The sequence below is a fragment of the Macaca nemestrina genome, chromosome X (genome assembly GCF_043159975.1).
Source record: "Macaca nemestrina isolate mMacNem1 chromosome X, mMacNem.hap1, whole genome shotgun sequence".
In the NCBI taxonomy this organism is placed as follows: Eukaryota; Metazoa; Chordata; class Mammalia; order Primates; family Cercopithecidae; genus Macaca; species Macaca nemestrina.
The window spans coordinates 112,821,544-112,841,395 of NC_092145.1; the positions used below are offsets into that span (position 1 = coordinate 112,821,544).

Below are 19,852 nucleotides of genomic sequence, written 5' to 3' on the forward strand. Positions count from 1 at the left end.
GCACCGCGGACAGCGCCTTCGCCCCCGCCTGGCGGCGAGCGCCACCGCCGCCTCAGCACTGAAGGCGCGCTGACGTCACTCGCCGATCCCCCGCAAACTCCCCTTCCCGGCCACCTTGGTCGCGTCCGCGCCGCCGCCGGCCCAGCCGGACCGCACCACGCGAGGCGCGAGATAGGGGGGCACGGGCGCGACCATCCGCGCTGCGGCGCCGGCGACTCAGTGCTGCCTCAGTCTGCGGTGGGCAGCGGAGGAGTCGTGTCGTGCCTGAGAGCGCAGCTGTGCTCCTGGGCACCGCGCAGTCCGCCCCCGCGGCTCCTGGCCAGACCACCCCTAGGACCCCCTGCCCCAAGCCGCAGCCATGAACTACCTGCGGCGCCGCCTGTCGGACAGCAACTTTATGGCCAATCTGCCGAATGGGTACATGACAGACCTGCAGCGTCCGCAGCCACCCCCGCCGCCGCCCGGTGCCCACAGCCCCGGAGCCACGCCCGGTCCCGGGACCGCCACTGCTGAGAGGTCCTCCGGGGTCGGCCCCGCGGCCTCTCCGGCCGCCCCTAGCCCCGGGTCCTCGGGGGGCGGTGGCTTCTTCTCGTCGCTGTCCAACGCGGTCAAGCAGACCACGGCGGCAGCAGCTGCCACCTTCAGCGAGCAGGTGGGCGGCGGCTCTGGGGGCGCAGGCCGCGGGGGCGCCGCCTCCAAGGTGCTGCTGGTCATCGACGAGCCGCACACCGACTGGTAAGCCACTGCCGTGGACGTCTCCCGTGGGCCTGGGTCCCCCAGGTCGTTCCTCTGCAAATGAGCAATTATCGAGCGCCGCTTGTGTGCCTGGCACCTGCCCTCTCACCTAAATCTTTTTCCTTTAAGTTATTAAGCTGGATGCTTCCTCTGTGCCCCGCCCTTGTCGCCCCCACTTCGCCCCTTAAACCTTGATGGATCCAGGGAGCAATTATCGGGCACCTGCTGTGTACCTGTTCCCTACTCCGCCTCCCCCAAAAGTCTTTGGCTTCAGTGTATCCTATGAGCCTTCAAAAACCGAACGTGTCCTGCCTACCCTTCCTAACCCTTGCCCCATAGGCCTTGTCCTCTAATGGATCTTGTGAGCACTTATCTAGTACCTGCAGTATGCCTCATCCAAGAGCCCTTCCCCAAGGCCTTTGATTTCAATGAACTTTGTGAGCATTTTTTGAGAGCCTGATACTGTCCTGTTGTCCTCAACCCTTGCCCTAAGGCCTTCTCTAATGGGTCTTGTGAGCATGTGTCCAGTCTATGCTATGTGTCCCACCCCAGCTCCGTCCTTAAAGCCCTTCTAAACTCTTTAGTAAACATTGAGTACCTGCTGTGTATCCCACCCCAGCTTTTCTCCAAAAGCTTTGCCTTTCATGGATCCTGTGAGTTTTGATTGGATGCCTTCTCTGTGCCCCAACTCCAAGCTCTCTCCCTGAGGACCTTTTCTCCAAAGGATCTAGGAAGCATTTGTTAAGTGCCTGACACGTGCCCCACCTCCAAACCCCTTCTCAAGCAAATCATTTTCCTCCAGTGAGTTCCATGAGCGGTTTTGTGTGTGACTCATCTTCAGACTGTCTCCTCAAAGACCTTTCCCTACAGTGTGTCTAGAAAACATTTATTGAGTGCCTCTTGTATCCCCCCTTCTCCAGCTACTTCTTCAAAGACCTTTCCTTTGGTGGATCCATCTAGCATTTATCAACTGCCTGCAGTGAGCCTTCTCTAAAAGTTCTTTCCTCCAGTGTATTCAGCAAGCATGCATTGAGTGGTGCCTGCTGTATACCCCACCCTCAAACCCTTTCTCCAATACCCTTTCCTCCGGTGGCTTCAGTCTGCATGTATTGAGCACTTTCTGCATGACACAACCTGAGACCCCTCCATAAAGGCCTGTGCCTCCAGTTAATACAGTGCTCAGATATCTTACACTTGCTGTGTGTACCATTCCAGTCACTCTTTCCAAAGACTTTTTCTTTTAATCACTCCTTGGAGTATTTATGGAGCACCTACTGTGTACCTGATTGTGTGCCTTCTTCACAAAAGCCTTTTCTCTTATGGATGAAGAATGAAGCTCCCATAGATCAACTTTCTGCACTCCTATTTCCCCTCCCCAGAGGGCTTTTCCTTCAAGGATGCAGTGAGCATTGATCAGGTGATTATATGTCCATCCCCAGCCCCACTCCCCAAAGGCCTTTTCTTCTAGTGGATCCAGTGAGTATTTATTCCTTGTCTGCCATGTGCTCCATTCTAATCATCCTCCCCCAAAGACCTTTTCCTTCAATGGCTCCCCTGAGCATTTATGGAGTGCCTTCTGTGTGTTCTGTATATTCACACCTCCTCCCCAGAATTGTTTTCTTAACAGTAGCTCCAATGAGCACATATGCAGGACCTGTTGTTTTGGGGAGTACGTTCTTCTTCCTTACCCCTAGGAGAGCCTGCTCCAATCACAAGGCCTCTCCCAAGGTCCTTTCCTGTGATAAATCCAGAGTTGAGTTTATAATGATCACCCCTTTCCCACTCCCTTCAGTACCCCTAGGATTCCCTCTACCAACTTTAATTCCATCCCCCCAAAGGGCTTTTAGTCTATTTAAATAACACTTATTTAAGTAAAAACTTTTACTTAATAGTTTTACTGTTTACTTAATTTACTACATTTACTAAATAAATTTAGTAAATTTACTAAGTTTACTGTTTACTTAATAGTTTTACTATTTAAGTAAACACTTACTGAGCACTTACCATGTAAGTCACTTTCAACTTCCTATTTCCAAGTCTCTAGAAATCTCTGCCCCTGCCTCAAGAGCTCTCTCTCCAGGGTTCTACTTCAGCCTAAATGTATTGAGTACCAGCTGTTTACTGGTCAGATTACCTCTCCCCCAGGAGCCTTTACCCAGTAGTAGCCTTTCTCTCTATTCGGAGCAATTTATTCATTCTACAGATATTTATTGAATCATTTCCATGAAAGTGTGGGAGGCATTTATTATTCACCATAATATACTAGGAATAACCCTTCTTCAGCTCCCCTTCCTTCTTTTTTTTCTAAATGCAGGCGTGCTTGAAATCCTCAATTGCCAGCTTGCCTTGCTATACCTTTTCCTCCACGCAACCCCACAATCATTTAATGAGCATTTATCGTATACTACTAAGAACCTTGCATTAAATGCCTCTTATCCCCTTCTTGCAGTTCTAATTTCCCCTTCAACAATCTCCATCCTGCCTTTTACACAACACAATCCTGAAAGCTCGCAATGTGTGCTGTTTTCCATTTATTCTAGCTAGGCCTCTTCCTCCACTTAGTAGCCATCTCCCCAGCTGCCTTTTTCTTCCCGAATTAGTCCAGAAAACACTTATTAATCTCTTACTCTATTATTTTCAAACAGCCACATTATCATCCCTGCAGCAGGCTTCTCTGCTTTTTTCTCTATCAATCTGTAAAGCATTTATGGAGTACGTGCTGTAATTCCTTCACCAACGTCCACTCACCAACGTGTTATCTTCCTGGTTAAGTTTGCTCCATTGAAGTCAGCAAACATCAATGAGACCTCTGCTGGATGTAGGTAACCACCCTCCTTTAGACTTCCCGTCTCCACTCCATCCCTCCACACAGGTCCTTTGCGGCTGCTTCCTTCTTTCCGTCAAGCATTTATTATCTATGGAATACTGACAAGTTCCTTCCCCTTTCCATAATCACAAATCCAATGTTTTCCATTTTTTCTTTGTCCAGAAAACATTTATTGAGCACCTGCTGAATTCAGTGAACGATCCATCCCTTCCCCTTCTGCATCTCAGAAGCCCCCCTTTATCCCAGCATCCCTTCCAGTCTTTTCTTCCAGGCAATCTAACAAATATTTATTTAGTGTCTACTATATGTGGGGTGGGGTGGACAAAGGGAGAGAGCCTATGTATGTACGCCAGGCTCAGTATGGGGAACAGAGACTTGTTTCACCAACTTGCAGACACTCAGAACCACACAAGCTTCAGGGATTTCAGCCCCGAATAAAGGAGGAGTTGTACAAATGCTGTGATGGAATGTACACCCAAATACAGTCTGACGCCTTTCCCACCAAACCTCACCACCCTCATTCCTTCCTGGGTCTCAATTCCTCTGTGGTTTAAAGTTGAAAACTCTAAGTTGAGACTCATCTCCCCCATTTTGTGGATAATTTTGTCCTGTGTTTTTCTCCCTCTTTTTTTTTTTTTTTTTTTTTTTTGAAACGGAGTCTTGCTCTGTCGCCCAGGCTGGAGTGTACTGGCGTGATCTCAGCTCACTGCAACCTCCGCCTCCCGAGTTCAAGCGAGCCTCCTGAGTAGCTGGGACTACAGGTGCGTGCCATCATGCCTGGCTAATTTTTGTATTTTTAGTAGAGATGGGGTTTCACCATGTTGGTCAGGCTGGTCTCGAACTCCTGACCTCATGATCCACCTGCCTCGGCATCCCAGAGTGCTGGGATTACAGGCATGAGCCACCGGGCCCGGCTGTCCAGTGTTTCTCAAACTATGGGTCACGTATTGGCTTATGACCAACATTTCACTTTCTCCATGAAGTAGGATAAATAAAAATAGAGAATAACAGAGCATATTGCACATAGTAAATGAAGTTGTTGTTTAGCAAAACATATAATGTTATTCCATTAAGATATAAAATCTATAATGTATATTATATATGGCATACAGTATATAATACGGCTTTACAGTATATAATACATCTACATGTATATGTTCTTCTTCATGAAATGAAATAAAATAGCGTAGAAAAATCAGAATGCATTACCCATAGTAAAGATAATTATCTATTGAAACCTAAATTCCAATTATGCATATGTATTTATATACATTCTAAATACATATACACATAATATATAATATACAACATTTTATATGTTACATAATATATAAGACATTCTATATCCTCATATTTGCTGTACAACATATGTGTCTTATGTAATATATATTACATATATAGGATGGGTTATTATGCAAATACATATATAGTGGGTTATATAAGCTTTATTTCTTACTGTGGCTTCTTTTCTCAGATAGATTTCCCTGGAAGCAGACCCCGAGACTCTGAGATTTGCGTGCAGGAGATTTACTGGGGAGAGTGCTTGGGAATAACACCTGTGGGGGAGGTGGCGAGGGAAGCAGGATTGTGCAGAGGGAAAAGTTGAGCTGTGATGCAGCCACAACAGAGGACTCAGCCAATCCTCTGGGGAGCTCTGGCACTGGAAGGACCCTTCAGAGTTGTCCCAGTTGAAGCGGGGTGGCCAGGCTTTGAATTCCTACGTCAGTCATTGGCTGTAGCCTGCCCCCTGGGAGGAGGCATAATCTTGGGTGAGGCAAATCCCTGTTGCAGAGGCCAGTGCCCAGTGAGGGACACCTGTGAGCCATCAGCAGTAGATAATTCCAGAAGCTGGGGATAGATGCAAAGGCCTGGAGCAAGGAGGTAAGGATCTGAGGAGAGCATATAGTCCACACCTTGCACTGCTCTGATCCACTTCCTTCTTATAGTAAGTTCACCCCATTGGGGAATGGCATTTCCACAATTCTAATCGGTCTTGTTTTCTCAGGGACACTTGAAAGAGCACAGTAGTGAGATGAGCCATAGTCTCTGCTGCTGCAGTTGATTTCAATGTCATAAATGATATTCATCCTCTCCTTCCTCTATTGCACATTCTAGATTCCCCCCCACCCTCAGTTAGCACCTCTCTTGGTCTGGGTGGCTCCCATCCTGCAGAGATCCCTGAGCCTTTAGTCCCCATGCCCTTCTCAGGCTGTAGCTGCTGTACAAACAACCACATTGCCCATTTACTATCAAAGTTGAGCAAGGAGTACCAACAGATGCCCAAGCAGATCCCCTGGGTGCCAAACATACTCCTCCCTGCCTCCACTGCATACCAGCAGCTCTACCTCCTCCTGAGGAGCAAGGTCAGTCATGTCCCCTGCCAAGACAATGACTCCTCTTTATGTCCCTCGGCATGAGAAACCTGAAGTGCCCTGAGGGCAATCATAGCTTACAGTTTAATGGGATTCTTGCTGTGTCCCCTGGTAGCAGTGTTCCCCCTTGGAGAACCAGGACCTCTAACCTTGCAGAGCCCTGAGGGAACAGGAAGCACAATTTCAAAAGTGGATCACTGGGATTGCTGGTAAGCTGGGTCACTCCTTCCTGACCTCTGTGTCCCCACACCCGTGTATTCTACCTGTTAGGAAACACAGCACCTACAATGGCCATTGATTTAGGGTTGACACTGTTTTGGAGGATAGTGCCCATTCTTGCATAGTCTCACCTCCAACCTGGTGTCTTAGCTGTGGCTGCACCAAATTGGTCCATCATTTTGTCAGGCCAGCAGCTCCTGGGTGGCGTGGTGTGTAATACCATCAGTTAATTCCATGGTCATGGGTCCACTTTTGCACCTCCTTTGCTTTGCATTCCTTTACTTTGCTATAAAGTGTGTCCTTTGGTTTGATACAGTGTTATGCGGGGTCTCGTGCTGGTGGATCAAATGTTATGTAAGCCCTTAGACAGTGAGCTGGCTGAGGTCCTGCAGTAAGAAAAGGCAAACTCAAATATGGAATATTGCAGTCAAAATCGATTACTGCTCTTTGCAGGATGGAAGGGGCCCAATGTAATCAGCTTGCCACAAAGTGGTTGGTTGGCCTTCTGGAGGGATGGTGGCATGTCAGGGATTCAGTATTAGTCTCTGTTGCTGGCAGGTTGGACATTCAGCAGTAACACTGCTGCCCCCACACATAGCTTCTTTCTCTGCTGCTATTGCCACTTATTCATGTGCCCATCTGCTAGCACTGAGGTGGCTGATTAGAGCCTGGCTGACATCATCGGGCTGACTCATGCTGTCTACCTGGTTGCCTAGTGTCACTTCCATGGCGCCATGGCAGATGCTGTCTGATGGCAGATGCTGTCTGGTGGGTGTTAACACACGATCCAAAGATCCTCACTCCTCTTTTTTTTTTTTTTTTTTTTTTTTTTTTTTTTTTTAGAGACAGAGTCTCACTCTGTCGCCCAGGCTGGTGCAGTGGCGCAATCTCGGCTCAGTGCAACCTCCACCTCCCGGGTTGAAGCGATTCCCCTACCTCAGCCTCCCGAGTAGCTGGGATTATAGGCGTGCATCACCACGCCTGGCTAATTTTTGTATTTTTAGTAGAGATGGGATTTCACCATGTTGGCTAAGCTGGTCTTGAACTCCTGACCTCAGGTGATCTGCCCACCTCGGCCTCCCAAAGTGCTGGGATTACAGGCGTGAGCCACCACACCCAGTCTCACTCCTCACTTCTTACCCACTCCTAGGTGTCTGCCCACATTTCTGTATCCCAGACCTCTTTGTCTGGATCTTCCAATCTTTTTCTTTCCAGGCCCCTGACCAACCAGCCAAACCATTTACCACTGCCCATAAGTGGATATATGTATTCTAATCTTGAGGCACTTCTCTTTCTGCACAAAGGAGATGAGCAAGTACACAGCCTGAAGCTCTGCCCACTGGGAGCTCTGCCACTGTCTTTCAAGCCCATTCCAGTTGGGTTACAGTGCAACCACTGCCCATTTTTGGCTTCCACCCACATACTAAGACAACCCATTTGTGAACCAAGCTTAGACCTTTCCCTCTTTCATCAGCTAGTTTTATGGAGTCCCCTTAGTGAGACAGGCACTAGCACAACAGTTGTGGAAGACATGGGGATCAGGGTTATTTACCTGCTCATGCACCTTGCTTGGTCCTGCTTGGGCTCAATCCTGACTGCCGGGCCCACCTGACTTTATTATTTGGCAGGCCTAGCAGGACCCAGCTCATAATGGGAACTTCTGGATGCACAATCATTTGGTGCCTGGTCAAGCATTCTGTCTCTATCAGGGCCCAGCACCTCAATGGGATATCTTTCTCAAAAGGCGTAAAATTCTCTGCTGCAGATGGCATGGCTTTGCTCCAGAACCCCAAGGGCCTCCCACTCAGGCTTCCCATAAGCTCCTCACTGCATCTTTCCCCACTACTGACACCTCCAGCATCATAAGATCTGCCAGATCATCTGGCCTAAATGGCAGGACTGCTTGTACCACAGCCTGGACCTGCTGCAGAGCCCTTTTCTGCTCTGGCCCTCACACAAAGCTGGTAGCTTTACATGTTGCCTGGAATATGGGTCAGAGCAGCATTTGTGCGTGGGGGATATGCTGCCTCCAGAACGGGAAGAAGCCTGCTAGGTATTGTGCTTTCCTCTTCATGGTGGAAGGTGCATGATTCAATGCTTTGCCCTATTCTTTGGAGGGGCCGTCCTGATTTACTGACCTGGACCACTGGATTCCTAAAAATTTTACTAATGCAGCAGTCCCCTGAGTCTTTGTGGGGTTTATCCCCCACCCCCGGAGTGAATGTGTCTTACCAGGGCAATATGCTAACCCTCTCTTGTTCATCTCACACAATCAGTATGATGCAATCGATGTGGTGGTCCAGTGTGCTATTCCATGGGATGTCCAGATAGTCCAGGTTTCTTTGAACTATATTATGACACCAGGTGAGAGAGATAGCATAGCCCTATGAAAGACCATTTACGAATATTATCATCAGTCTCGTGAGTGTGAACTGTTTCTGATCCTTTTTCCTAATCAGAATAGAAAAGAATTCATTTGCCAAGTCAGTGGCTACCTGCTGTACCTGAGGTCTTATTAATCTGCTCTGACAATGACAGCATGTCCAGTATGGCAGGTACAAGCAAGGGTACTACTTGATTGTGCTTGCAGTAGTCTGCAAGCATTCTCCAGGACCCATCTGACCTCTCCAGGGACCAGGCCACTCAGTTCAATGGAGATAAGATGAGACCAACACCCCTGCATCCTTTAGATCTTTCAATGTGGCATTGATTTCCATAATCACCCATAGGATGGATGCAATATTGTTTGTGGTTTACTGTTTTGTTCAGGGCATGGGGGTGTGCACCATTTTAGAAGCTTCTATCTGGACTTCCCTACTGAAATAGCTCTTACGCCACAGGCTGAGGAGCCCATGTAGGGGTTCTGACAACTACAAAGTATGCCATTGCAATTACACATTTGTGAACTGAGGAAGTGACCACTGGATGGGTCTCTGGACCCCCCAGACCCACTGTAAGCAGGACCTGGGCCAGGACTCATTTATCACCTTACCACTACTGTGCTTCTCAGCGTGACTGGTACCACCCTCACCAGCATATTTCTTATTGATTTCATAAGTTGAGTGTATCCTCCAGGCCTTAATCAGCTGGTGGGTTTTCCAGACTTCAGTAGTATATCTACTCCAACATGTCTGCTTCTTTGAGCCCTTTAATCCTTCCCTGTGCAATCTGCCATGGAAGTTTTGCTTCACTTAGTGTGGGCCATTGTTTACTCCAGGTTTCCAAATACCAGTGTGTTAGTAACACTTCCTAGAGTCCTCGCCAGGGTTTTAAGTTCCATATCCTGGGAGAGCGCGCCAACTTCCTGTTCTACCTCCTTCGCCCATTGTCCTCAGGATCTAGTCTCATTCATACCTTCTCAGCCCCTGCCAATACATACTAGCCAGATTCTTTAGGTTCTTCTACAGATCATTTATCTCCTTCCTTTGCAAGCCTAGAACCTGTCCAGTCAGGTTTCACTAGGATTTCACCCTAATTTTTGGTCTGGTTAACAGGAGGAGAGGTGGGAGGTAAACTCTGAGGGGGCAGGCATTATCTTACAAAGCGCCTGCGTCATCTGAGGCCTCTGCATTATCTTTAAGCAGAAGGTCTATATTCTAACTCAGGGGAGTAGTCTACTTCAGCAGGCCCAGTGGATGCAGGTGAGTCTGTAAGTTCAAGGTGTTTAACTGCATCTGCCCAAATATCCCCATCTCAGAGTCCTACTCCTGTCCTATTAGGGACATGAGCATGGCCTAGGAGATGTGCTGGGCCTGAGAAGTCAACTTTCTCTGAAGCTCCGCCACCATGTAGAATTGAATTCTGAGCCTGGCCCTCCCTTCTGTCTGCCCTCTGACTGCGGGAGATGAGGGTTTCCTTAAATGGAGTCACGGAGGTCCTCTGGCTTTCACGTTTTGCCTTGAATTCACCCTGAGCACGTCAGGTCTTTCTTCAGCTACTCAATGGCATTTAGGGAATAGTCACCAAAGTCTGGTTACCATTTCCCTGACATCACTCATGTTCCAGGAGTATTTCACCAGCCAGTACATTCCCTTCCACCAGAATCCCATTACAGCCCACCATCAGGAAAAGTCACTGCTGCTCCAAAACCCTGGGGGCCTGCACTGTATTCTCCCACCTGGGAGAAGAAATTCCACACAGCGTCTTTTCCTACTACTGACACCTCCAGTGTCATAGGATCTGCCAGATCATATGGCCTAAGTCACATCCTGCTTGCACCACAGCCCGGACCTGCTGCAGAGCACTTTGCATTGCTACAGCATATCGGAGGCTATCTATCCCCCACCTCCCACTACTGACAGATCCTCACTGCCATCTGGCTGCTGGGTAACCCAGTGCCAGAACTGCATTAGACCACCCTTGTAGTTTGACTTCCATGGCCCACTGTCTTAGATTGGGTTCCCTGGAAAAAGACTTTGAGGTGGAGATTTGCATGCAGGAGGCTTACTGGAGTGTGCCATTGGGATCAACGCTTGTGAGGAGGGTTGGGTTGAGCAGAGGGAGAGGCTGGCTCAAGATGTAGTTGCCTCAGGGGACTCCACTGATCTTAGGGGGAGCCCTTGGGGCTGGGAGGGTCCTTCAGAGTCAGCCCAGGTTGAGGCAAGGAGGCTGGCCTTTCTTTCCCCTCATAGACCAGACCATGGGGATGCCCTCATGAAGCAGGTATAACCTTGGCCAAGGCAGTTCACTGTGACAAGACAATTCCCAGTGGGGACACAGCCATGAGCTGTCAGCAGCTGCCATTCAAGGTGCATTGTCCCTGAAGAAGAGGCCTGAGCAGACCACCACAGTATCCAACTACACTTATGGTCGGAAAAGTTTTAGAAACAGTGATACACCCTCATCATTCCCACTCATCAGTTTATAGATGAAAAATGTGCAGGGCTGAGAGAGATTCTCTCCTAACACTTCTGAGGGGATAGTGTCAGCGATGGTGTGTGTGTGTGTGTGTGTGTGTGTGTGTGTGTGTGTGTGTGTGTCAGAGAGAGAGCGAGGAAAAAGAAGTAGCTGTACCTGGGGTCTCTTGCATATGTCACTCAAGTCACCAGGGTCCATTTGTGCTCTGTGTGTGTGTGTGTGTGTGTGTATGTGTGTCCAAGACCCTGATTGTATGCGTGTCAGTGACCAATAGCCCTGAAAGTCTCTCCCCCTTATCCCCCTTCCATGAGAAACCTGATTGGGGATGAGCTTCCATCCCTGGAGCAGGCTGTTGGCTAGAAATCCTGAGCCTGGGGGAGGAGGCCACCGGAAACCAAGCCCAGCTGGGGACAGGCCCGGGGAAAATGACATAGCAGTTCGTGATGTTCCTACTGCTGCTCCCACTCCCCCTCCCTCCTGTTGCTCCCTCTCCTCCTCAGCTGCATTCCTCCCTGCCCCCCATGATTGCCAGCTACACTGGCTTCTCCTAGAGCCACCCAGCCCGCACCACTCAATCCACTCCTCCTTGTCGGATGCAGCTGCCCACCCATGGCCATTGTGTTTCTCACAGCACACAACCACACATGGTGATTGTGCTCCTCCTTGTGAAAGGTCCAGAGAGTGGAGAGATGCTTCAGGCCACACAGCCAGACACCAGCACTGAGATATACACAGGGACTAAAAAATACACAAAAACAGGCAAGCGTCAGAGAAATGTAGTTCCTTCCTTCCTTCCTTCCTTCCTTCCTTCCTTCCTTCCTTCCTTTCTTTCTTTCTTTCTTTCTTTCCTTCTTTCCTTCCTTCCTTCTTTCCTTCCTTCCTCCCTCCCTCTCTCTCTCTTTCTCTCTCTTTCTCTCTTTCTTTCTTTCTTTCTTTCTCTCTTTTTTGCCTAGGTCTTGCTCTGTTGCCCAGGCTGGAGTGCAGTGGTGCAATCACAGCACACTGTCGCCTCGACCTCCTGGGCTCAAGCCATTCTCCTGCCTCAGCCTCCCCAGTAGCTGGGACTACAGGCGTGCACCGCTATGCCTGGCTAGTTTTTGTTTTTCGTTTTTTGGGGTTTTTTTGAGATGGAGTCTTGTTCTTGTTGCCCAGGCTGGAGTGTAGTAGTGCCATTTTGGCTCACTGCAACTTCCGCCTCCCGGGTTCAAGTGACTCTCCTGCCTCAGCCTTCCAAGTAGCTGGGACTACAGGCATGCACCACTACACCCGGCTAATTTTGTATTTTTAGTAGAGAAGAGGTTTCACCATGTCGGCCAGGCTGGTCTCGAACTCCTGACCTCAGGTAATCCACCCGCCTCGGCCTATCAAAGTTCTGGGATTACAGGTGTGAGCCACAGTCGTTGGCTTTTATTTTTCTCCCTCAATTTTTTTTTATAGAGATGGGGGGTCTCTCTATGTTGTCCAGGGTGGTCTCCAACCCCTGGCCTGAAGCAATCCTCCTACCTCCAGCCTCCCAAAGTGCTGGGATTACAGGCCTAAGCCACCGTACCTGGCCAGATATGTGTTTTCTAAGGTTCTTTGCCGTTTACTCGTCTCCATGCAATTTCAAAGTATGTTCTAATTTATGTAGTACTGCTAATTTTATGAAGTTTTTTTAAAAAAACATGTACAATGGTAATGTGATGAGCAGACTATATTTTGGGAAATACCTGCTTTCTGCAGTTTAAGGCCACATTTTACAGTTTGCAATGTCCTTTAACATTTTTGCAGTTCTGTGAGGATTACAACATACTTTATTCACAAAGCACTCTTTGATTTTTTCAAAATATTTCAATAATTATAAGGCACTTTGTGGTTTCTTTAGTAGCACTGAAGGGGCAAAAGGGTAAAGGGCCTGTGTTTTGTCTTCCCTTCTGAGATTTTGTCGTTGACAGTTGTGTTCTGTTTTTCCTCTCCAGGGCAAAATACTTCAAAGGGAAAAAGATCCATGGAGAAATTGACATTAAAGTAGAACAGGTAAGTTGGGACATTTGGACCTGGGGGTCAGTTGTCCATACTGCAAACTGAGTGGCCATTTTTGTGTGATGTAGGTGAATCACCAATTTTTTTCTCCTTCCCAGGCCGAATTCTCTGATCTCAACCTTGTGGCCCATGCCAATGGTGGATTCTCTGTGGACATGGAAGTTCTTCGGAATGGGGTGAAGGTCATGCGGTGAGTATAAAAAGGGTACCTTGGTGTTACGAGCGAGGCATAAGAACTCTCCCCCTTAGAGCTGGGGGAAAGTTCCTACCTCCCCACCCATCCTTCTGTGGGCAAGAACTTAGGCATGGAATGTGGGGAGCCAACTTTTCTTCAGAAAAAGAGCCAGGGACCCCAGCATGCCACAAGCCAGGCTTTAAAAATATATATATATATTTTTTATATATATATATAATATAAATATATTTATAAATTTTATATATAATATAAATATACACACACACAGACACATATATATATATATATATATGTATATATTTCAGACAGGGTCTTGCTCTGTCTCCCAGGCTGGAGTGCACTGACGCAATCATGGCTCACTGCAGCTACAACTTCTCAGGCTCAAGTGATCTTCTCACCTCAGCCTCCCAAGTAGCTGAGACTACAGGTGCACACCACCATGCCTGGCTAATTTTTATGTTTTTTTGTAGAGATGGGGATCTCACTATGTTGCCCAGGTTTGTCTCAAACTTCTGGGCTCAAACAATCCACCTGCTTTGGCCTCTCAAAGTGCTGGGATTATAGGCATGAGCCGTCACACTCAGCCTTCAATTATTAATTAAATAAACATTTGTTAGATATCTGCTACATGCCAGGTGCTGCTCTCAGGACTTCATATTCAACAAATATTTATTATACACCTACTGTGTGCCAGGAGCTATTCTACATGCTGAAAGACCAAAAAATAAAAAATAAAAAAAAGAACCCGGGTCTTATGAAACTTACATTCTACGTGAGATACACACAATACACAAATAAATAAGAAAATGTAAAAGTGCTAAAAAAAAAATATAGCAGGGACCAGATGTGGTGGCTCACACCTGTAATCCCAACACTTTGGGAGGCCAAGGTGGGTGGATCACTTGAGCCCAGGAGTTCAAGACTAGCCTGGCCAACATGGTGAAACCCGTTTCTACTAAAAATACAAAAATTAGCCAGGCGTGGTGGCAGGTGCCTGTAATCCCAGCTACTTGGGAGACTGAGGCAGGGAAATCGCTTGAACCTGAGAGGCAGAGGTTGCAGTGAGCCATGATTGCTCCAGCCTGGACAACAGAGCAACACTCCGTCTCAAAAAAATAAATTAATTAATTAAAAAGAAAGAAAGAAAAAAGAAAAAAATATTTAGCACTAAAGCAGATGTAGCAATTGTTGGATGATGGTGGGGTCTGCAGTTGGGCTAGGGTGGCCTGGTTGCAGGAGAGACATTTGAGGAAAAACCTGATGGAGGTGAAGGAGTGATCCATGCAGGTATCTAGGGGCAAGTGCTTTAGACAGACAGAACATCCTTGGTAAAGGTCCTGAGGTTAGAATTTATTCCGGGCAGAACACTGAAGACAGCTTGCAGTCTGAGAGATGGTGACCAGGAAGTTGTCAGAGCTGTGTGGGTAAGCTGCAAGCTGACCTTGCTGAGAAGGGAACAGGTAGGAGAGGCTTAAAGGGGATCACCAGGTGGGCAGAGGGTAGAAAGGGTGCACTAGGCAGAGGGAACAGCTTGCACATGTGTGCAGAGGTGAGAAACCACTTTGCAATTTCTGGGAGCTATGGAGATGTAGAAACTTGGTCTTTGTTTCGAGAGTGATAGGGAGCTACTGGGGGAACTCTCAACACTCCAACCCCTGCCATGCTAGGTCTCTGAAGCCGGATTTTGTGCTGATCCGCCAGCACGCCTTCAGCATGGCACGCAACGGAGACTACCGAAGTTTGGTCATTGGGCTGCAATATGCTGGAATCCCCAGTGTTAACTCCTTGCATTCTGTCTACAACTTCTGTGACAAGCCCTGGGTGGTAAGTAACAGGAAGGGTGCCACTGGCAGAGGGAATAGCTCATGCATGCATGTGGGAACTTGAAACCACTCTGCGATTTGGGGGAAGTGAGTGTGTTCAGAAGCTTACAGATTCCTGGTGAAGGACTCACTGACCCAGCTCTCCTGGTTCTCATAGTTTGCCCAGATGGTTCGACTGCATAAGAAACTGGGGACAGAAGAATTCCCTCTAATTGATCAGACCTTCTACCCCAATCACAAAGAAATGGTGAGTTTGGGGAAAATAGAGTGGGCAGGAGGGAAGATTCATAACTACTGCAATAATATAAAATATTGATATATTATCAGCTGTGTGATATCAAGAGTGTGGCTGCTGTGTGCACGTGGGGTCATGAAGTTGCTTTGCGATAGGGTCTACCATGAGTTTCCTTATGCTTACAAGGAAAACTAAATCATAATACATTCCAATATTTATCAGATCCTGTTATTCATGTTATCTATTTTTGCCAGTATTAAAAACCGATTTCTAATGTGAATTGATAGAATTAATGTAATGAATCAGAATATATTACATATAGAAATCAGGTCATTATTACTAACATTATCAAATATTCCTTCTGATAGAAATTTTACCTATATTCAAATTAGGATTGCCAATAACATTTATCAATAGTAATGTTATAAATTAAATTGTTGGCAAGGCACGGTGGCTTATGCCTGTAATCCCAGCACTTTGAGAGGCTAAGGTGAGCAGATCACGAGGTCAGGAATTCAAGACCAGCCTGGTTAACATAGTGAAACCCCGTCTCTACTAAAAATACAAAAATTAGCCGGGCATGATGGTGCATGCCTGTAGTCCCAACTACTCAGGAGGCTGAGGCAGGAGAATCACTTGAACCCAGGAGTTGGAGGTTGCAGTGAGCCGAGATCACACCACTGTACTCCAGCTTGGGCAACAGAGTGACACTTCGTCTCAATAAATAAATTAATTAATTAATAGAAATTGAACTTTTGGTTACTATTATAAAATATAATCACTGGCCTGGCACGGTGGCTCACGCCTGTAATCCCAACACTTTGGGAGGCCGAAGCGGGCGGATCGCCTGAGGTCGGGAGTTTGAGACCAGCCTGGCCAACATGGAGAAACCCTGTCTCTACTAAAAAAATACAAAATTAGCCGGGCGTGGTGGTGCATGCCTGTAATCCCAGCTACTTGGGAAGTTGAGGCAGGGGAATCGCTGGAACCCGGGAGGCAGAGGTTGTGGTGAGCCAATATCGCACCATTACACTCCAGCTTGGGCAACAAGAGCAAAACTCCATCTCAAAAAAAAAAAAATATATATATATATATATATATATATAAAATCACTAATATTACAAATTATCACTAATACTATAAATTATTTTTACTGTTGTAAATTACGAGTACCTATGTTATGAATTAAATTGTAGTTTCTAGTAGAAATTGGATAATCATTATTAATAGCATCAAAGATCATTGCTGTTATTACAAATGATTATTGCTATTACAAATTGTGCTCTAATATAAATTATAAGCACCTGTTTTGAATTATATACGCATGGCACACGCAATGGAGACTACCACAGTTGGGTCATTGGGCTACAATATGCCAGAATAAAATATGCTGAACATTTGAATAATAGAAATTGAATTATCATTGCTAATATCATCAAATATAACAATTAATATTATAGTGCATTATGGTGTTACAAATTAAGTTTATTAGTATAAATGATTAGTACCTATGTTGTAAACTATTATAATTATTTTTTAAAAATGTAAACCCAAAGTGGGAGGATCTCTTGAGCCCAGGAGTTTGAGACCAGCCTGAGCAATGTAGTGAGACCCCATTTCCACAAAAAAATTTAAAAATCAAGGGCCGGAGGCCGGGCGCGGTGGCTCACGCCTGTAATCCCAACACTTTGGGAGGCCGAGGCGGGCGGATCACAAGGTCAGGAGATCGAGACCACGGTGAAACCCTGTCTCTACTAAAAAATAGAAAAAAACTAGCCGGGCGAGGTGGCAGGCGCCTGTAGTCCCAGCTACTCGGGAGGCTGAGGCAGGAGAATGGCGTGAACCCGGGAGGCGGAGCTTGCAGTGAACCGAGATCCCGCCACTGCACTCCAGCCTGGGCAACAGAGCGAGACTCCGTCTTAAAAAAAAAAAAAAAAAAATCAAGGGCCGGGCGCGGTGGCTCAAGCCTGTAATCCCAGCACTTTGGGAGGCCGAGGCGGGCGGATCACGAGGTCAGGAGATCGGGACCATCCTGGCTAACACGGTGAAACCCCGTCTCTACTAAAAAATACAAAAAATTAGCCAGGCGACGTGGCGGGCGCCTGTAGTCCCAGCTACTCGGGAGGCTGAGGCAGGAGAATGGCATAAACCCAGGAGGCGGAGCTTGCAGTGAGCTGAGATCTGGCCACTGCACTCCAGCCTGGGTGGCAGAGCGAGACTCCGTCTCAAAAAAAAAAAAAAAAAAAAAAAAAAAAAATCAGCCTGGCGTGGTGATATGCACCTGTAGTCCCAGCTACTTGGGAGGCTGAGATGGGAAGATCGCTTGAGCCCTGGAGGTTGAGGCTGCAGTGAGCCATGAGAGCACCACTGCACCCCAGCCTGGGCAACAGAGTGAGACCCTGTCTCAAAACATTAAATAAATAAGTAAATAAAATTAAACCATTAGTACAAACAGTGTAAAAGTTGTTACAGATCTAACTATTACCAGTGTTACAAATTAAGATTACTAATATAACCCATGAGTACCTATGTTTTGAATTATCTTGTAGTTCCTAATAGAAATCATTACTAATATGGTTAACATTCTAACTGCTATTATAAAAAACACTAATATTAAAATTTTGATTACTAATATAAATTATGAGTACCACAGTTATGAATCAAATTTTAGTTACAAATAGAAATTAAATAATTGTTACTAATGCAATCAAATTGTATAAGTAATTTTGTCAATTTTTACCAATATTACAAATTATGTTTACTCATATAAATGATCACCAATTTTATGACTAAAATTACAATTAAATATCAATATTGACCCAACATTATCAACTTGATCAAATAAACATTGCTACTAATATTAGCAATTCTTACCAGTATTACAAATTATGGTTACTGATATACGTCAACAGTGTTATAAGTTAAGTTTACTTACAGATAAAGATTGAATCATTAGGTTTTTGGTTTTTTTTTTGAGGAGGAGTCTCACTCCGTCGCCAGGCTGGAGTGCAGTGGCATGATCTCGGCTCACTGCAGCCTCTGCCTCCCAGGTTCAGGCGATTCTCCTGCCTCAGCCTCCCGAGTAGCCAGGACTACAGGTGTGCGCCACCACACCCAGTTAATTTTTGTATTTTTAGTAGAAACGGGGTTTCACCATGTTGGCCAGCATGGTCTCGATCTGCCCGCCTCGGCCTCCCAAAGTGCTGGGATTACAGGCGTGAGCCACCATGCCCGGCCTAAATCATTAGTTTTAAGGAAACCCAATTTGTTTATCATTATTATTATTCTACATTCTTTGAGAGACATTACAGCAGAATGTGATTAAGAGCATAGACTCTGTAGCCAGAATTTCTGTGTGAGAATCTTACCTCCACAACTTATTAGCTGCTTAACACAGGAAAAGTTACTTAAACACCCTGTACCTCAGTTTATTCATCTCCAAAATGTAGGTAATAATAGTTCCCACCTCATATAGTTGGTGTGAGAATGAAATTACTTAGTAAATGTAAGGTGTCTAGAACAATGCATCTGGCATATATTAACTGCTACCTAAGTGTTGACAAATTTCTCCTTCTATTCTTAGTTGGTTGAGTATTTTTGTCATGAAAGGATGTTGGACATTGTCAAATGCTTCTTCTGTGTTTATTGACATGATTGTGTGAATTTTGTCCTTTATTCTATGAATATGGTATATAGTACATTAATTGATTTTCATGCAAGTTGATAGGTTCATAAGTTTGTTTATGATGTGTCTAGGTGTAGACATTTGCATTCCTAGGCTAAATCTCACTTGGCCTTGGTATAAATCCTTTTTGTATGTTGTGGGATTCAGTTTGTGATTATTTTGTTAGGGATTATTGTATCTATATTCATAAGAGACATTGCTCTGTAGTTTTCTTATGATGTCTTTGTCTGGTTTTGGTATCAGGATAACACTGGCCTCATAGAATGAGTTGGACAGTGTTTCTTCTTCTTCTATTTTTGGGAAGATTTTGTAAAGATTGTCATTAATTTTTTTTTTTTTTTTTTTGAGACAGGGTCTTGCTGTGTTGCTCAGGCTGGTCTTGAACTCCTGGGCTCAAGCGATCCTCCTGCCTTGGCCTGCCAAAGTGCTAGGATTACAGGCGTGAACCACCATGCCTGGTCGGCATTAATTCTTTTTAAATGTTTAGTAGAATTCACCAGTGAAGACATCTAGTCCTAGGTATGTCTTTGTAGGAAGTTTTACTTATTCCTAAATCAATCTCTTCCCTTGTTATAGGTCTATTCAGATTTTCCATTTCTTACCAAGTCAGTTTTTGTATTTTGTGTCTTTCTAGGAATTTGTCCATTTCATCTAGGTTTTCTAACTTATTGGCACATAGTTGTTCACAGTACTCTCTTATAATACTTTTTATTTCTGTAAGGTCAGTAGTATGTCCACTCTTTCATTTCTGATTTTAGTAATTAGAGTTTTCTGCCCTTTTTTTTTTTCTTAGTCTAAAGGTTTATCAATTTTATTGATGTTTTCAAAGAACCAAATTTTTGTTTTATTAGTTTCTCTATTTTTAAGATTCTTTATGTTAT

General features: G+C 45.8%; 1 protein-coding gene across 2 annotated transcripts in view; it reads left to right on the plus strand.

Annotated features, from left to right (window-relative positions):
* Positions 1 to 210: 210 nt before the first annotated feature.
* LOC105463904 (synapsin I) overlaps positions 211 to 19,852 on the plus strand; it is a 50,186-nt gene continuing 30,544 nt past the window's right edge. For both annotated transcript variants that reach the window (XM_011711326.2, XM_011711334.2), the window contains exons 1-5: positions 211 to 735; positions 12,969 to 13,026; positions 13,131 to 13,222; positions 14,896 to 15,052; positions 15,209 to 15,298. In XM_011711326.2, coding sequence (XP_011709628.1) covers positions 359 to 735; positions 12,969 to 13,026; positions 13,131 to 13,222; positions 14,896 to 15,052; positions 15,209 to 15,298 — 774 coding nt within the window. In that variant the 5' untranslated portion in view covers positions 211 to 358. The remainder of the gene's footprint in view (positions 736 to 12,968; positions 13,027 to 13,130; positions 13,223 to 14,895; positions 15,053 to 15,208; positions 15,299 to 19,852) is intronic.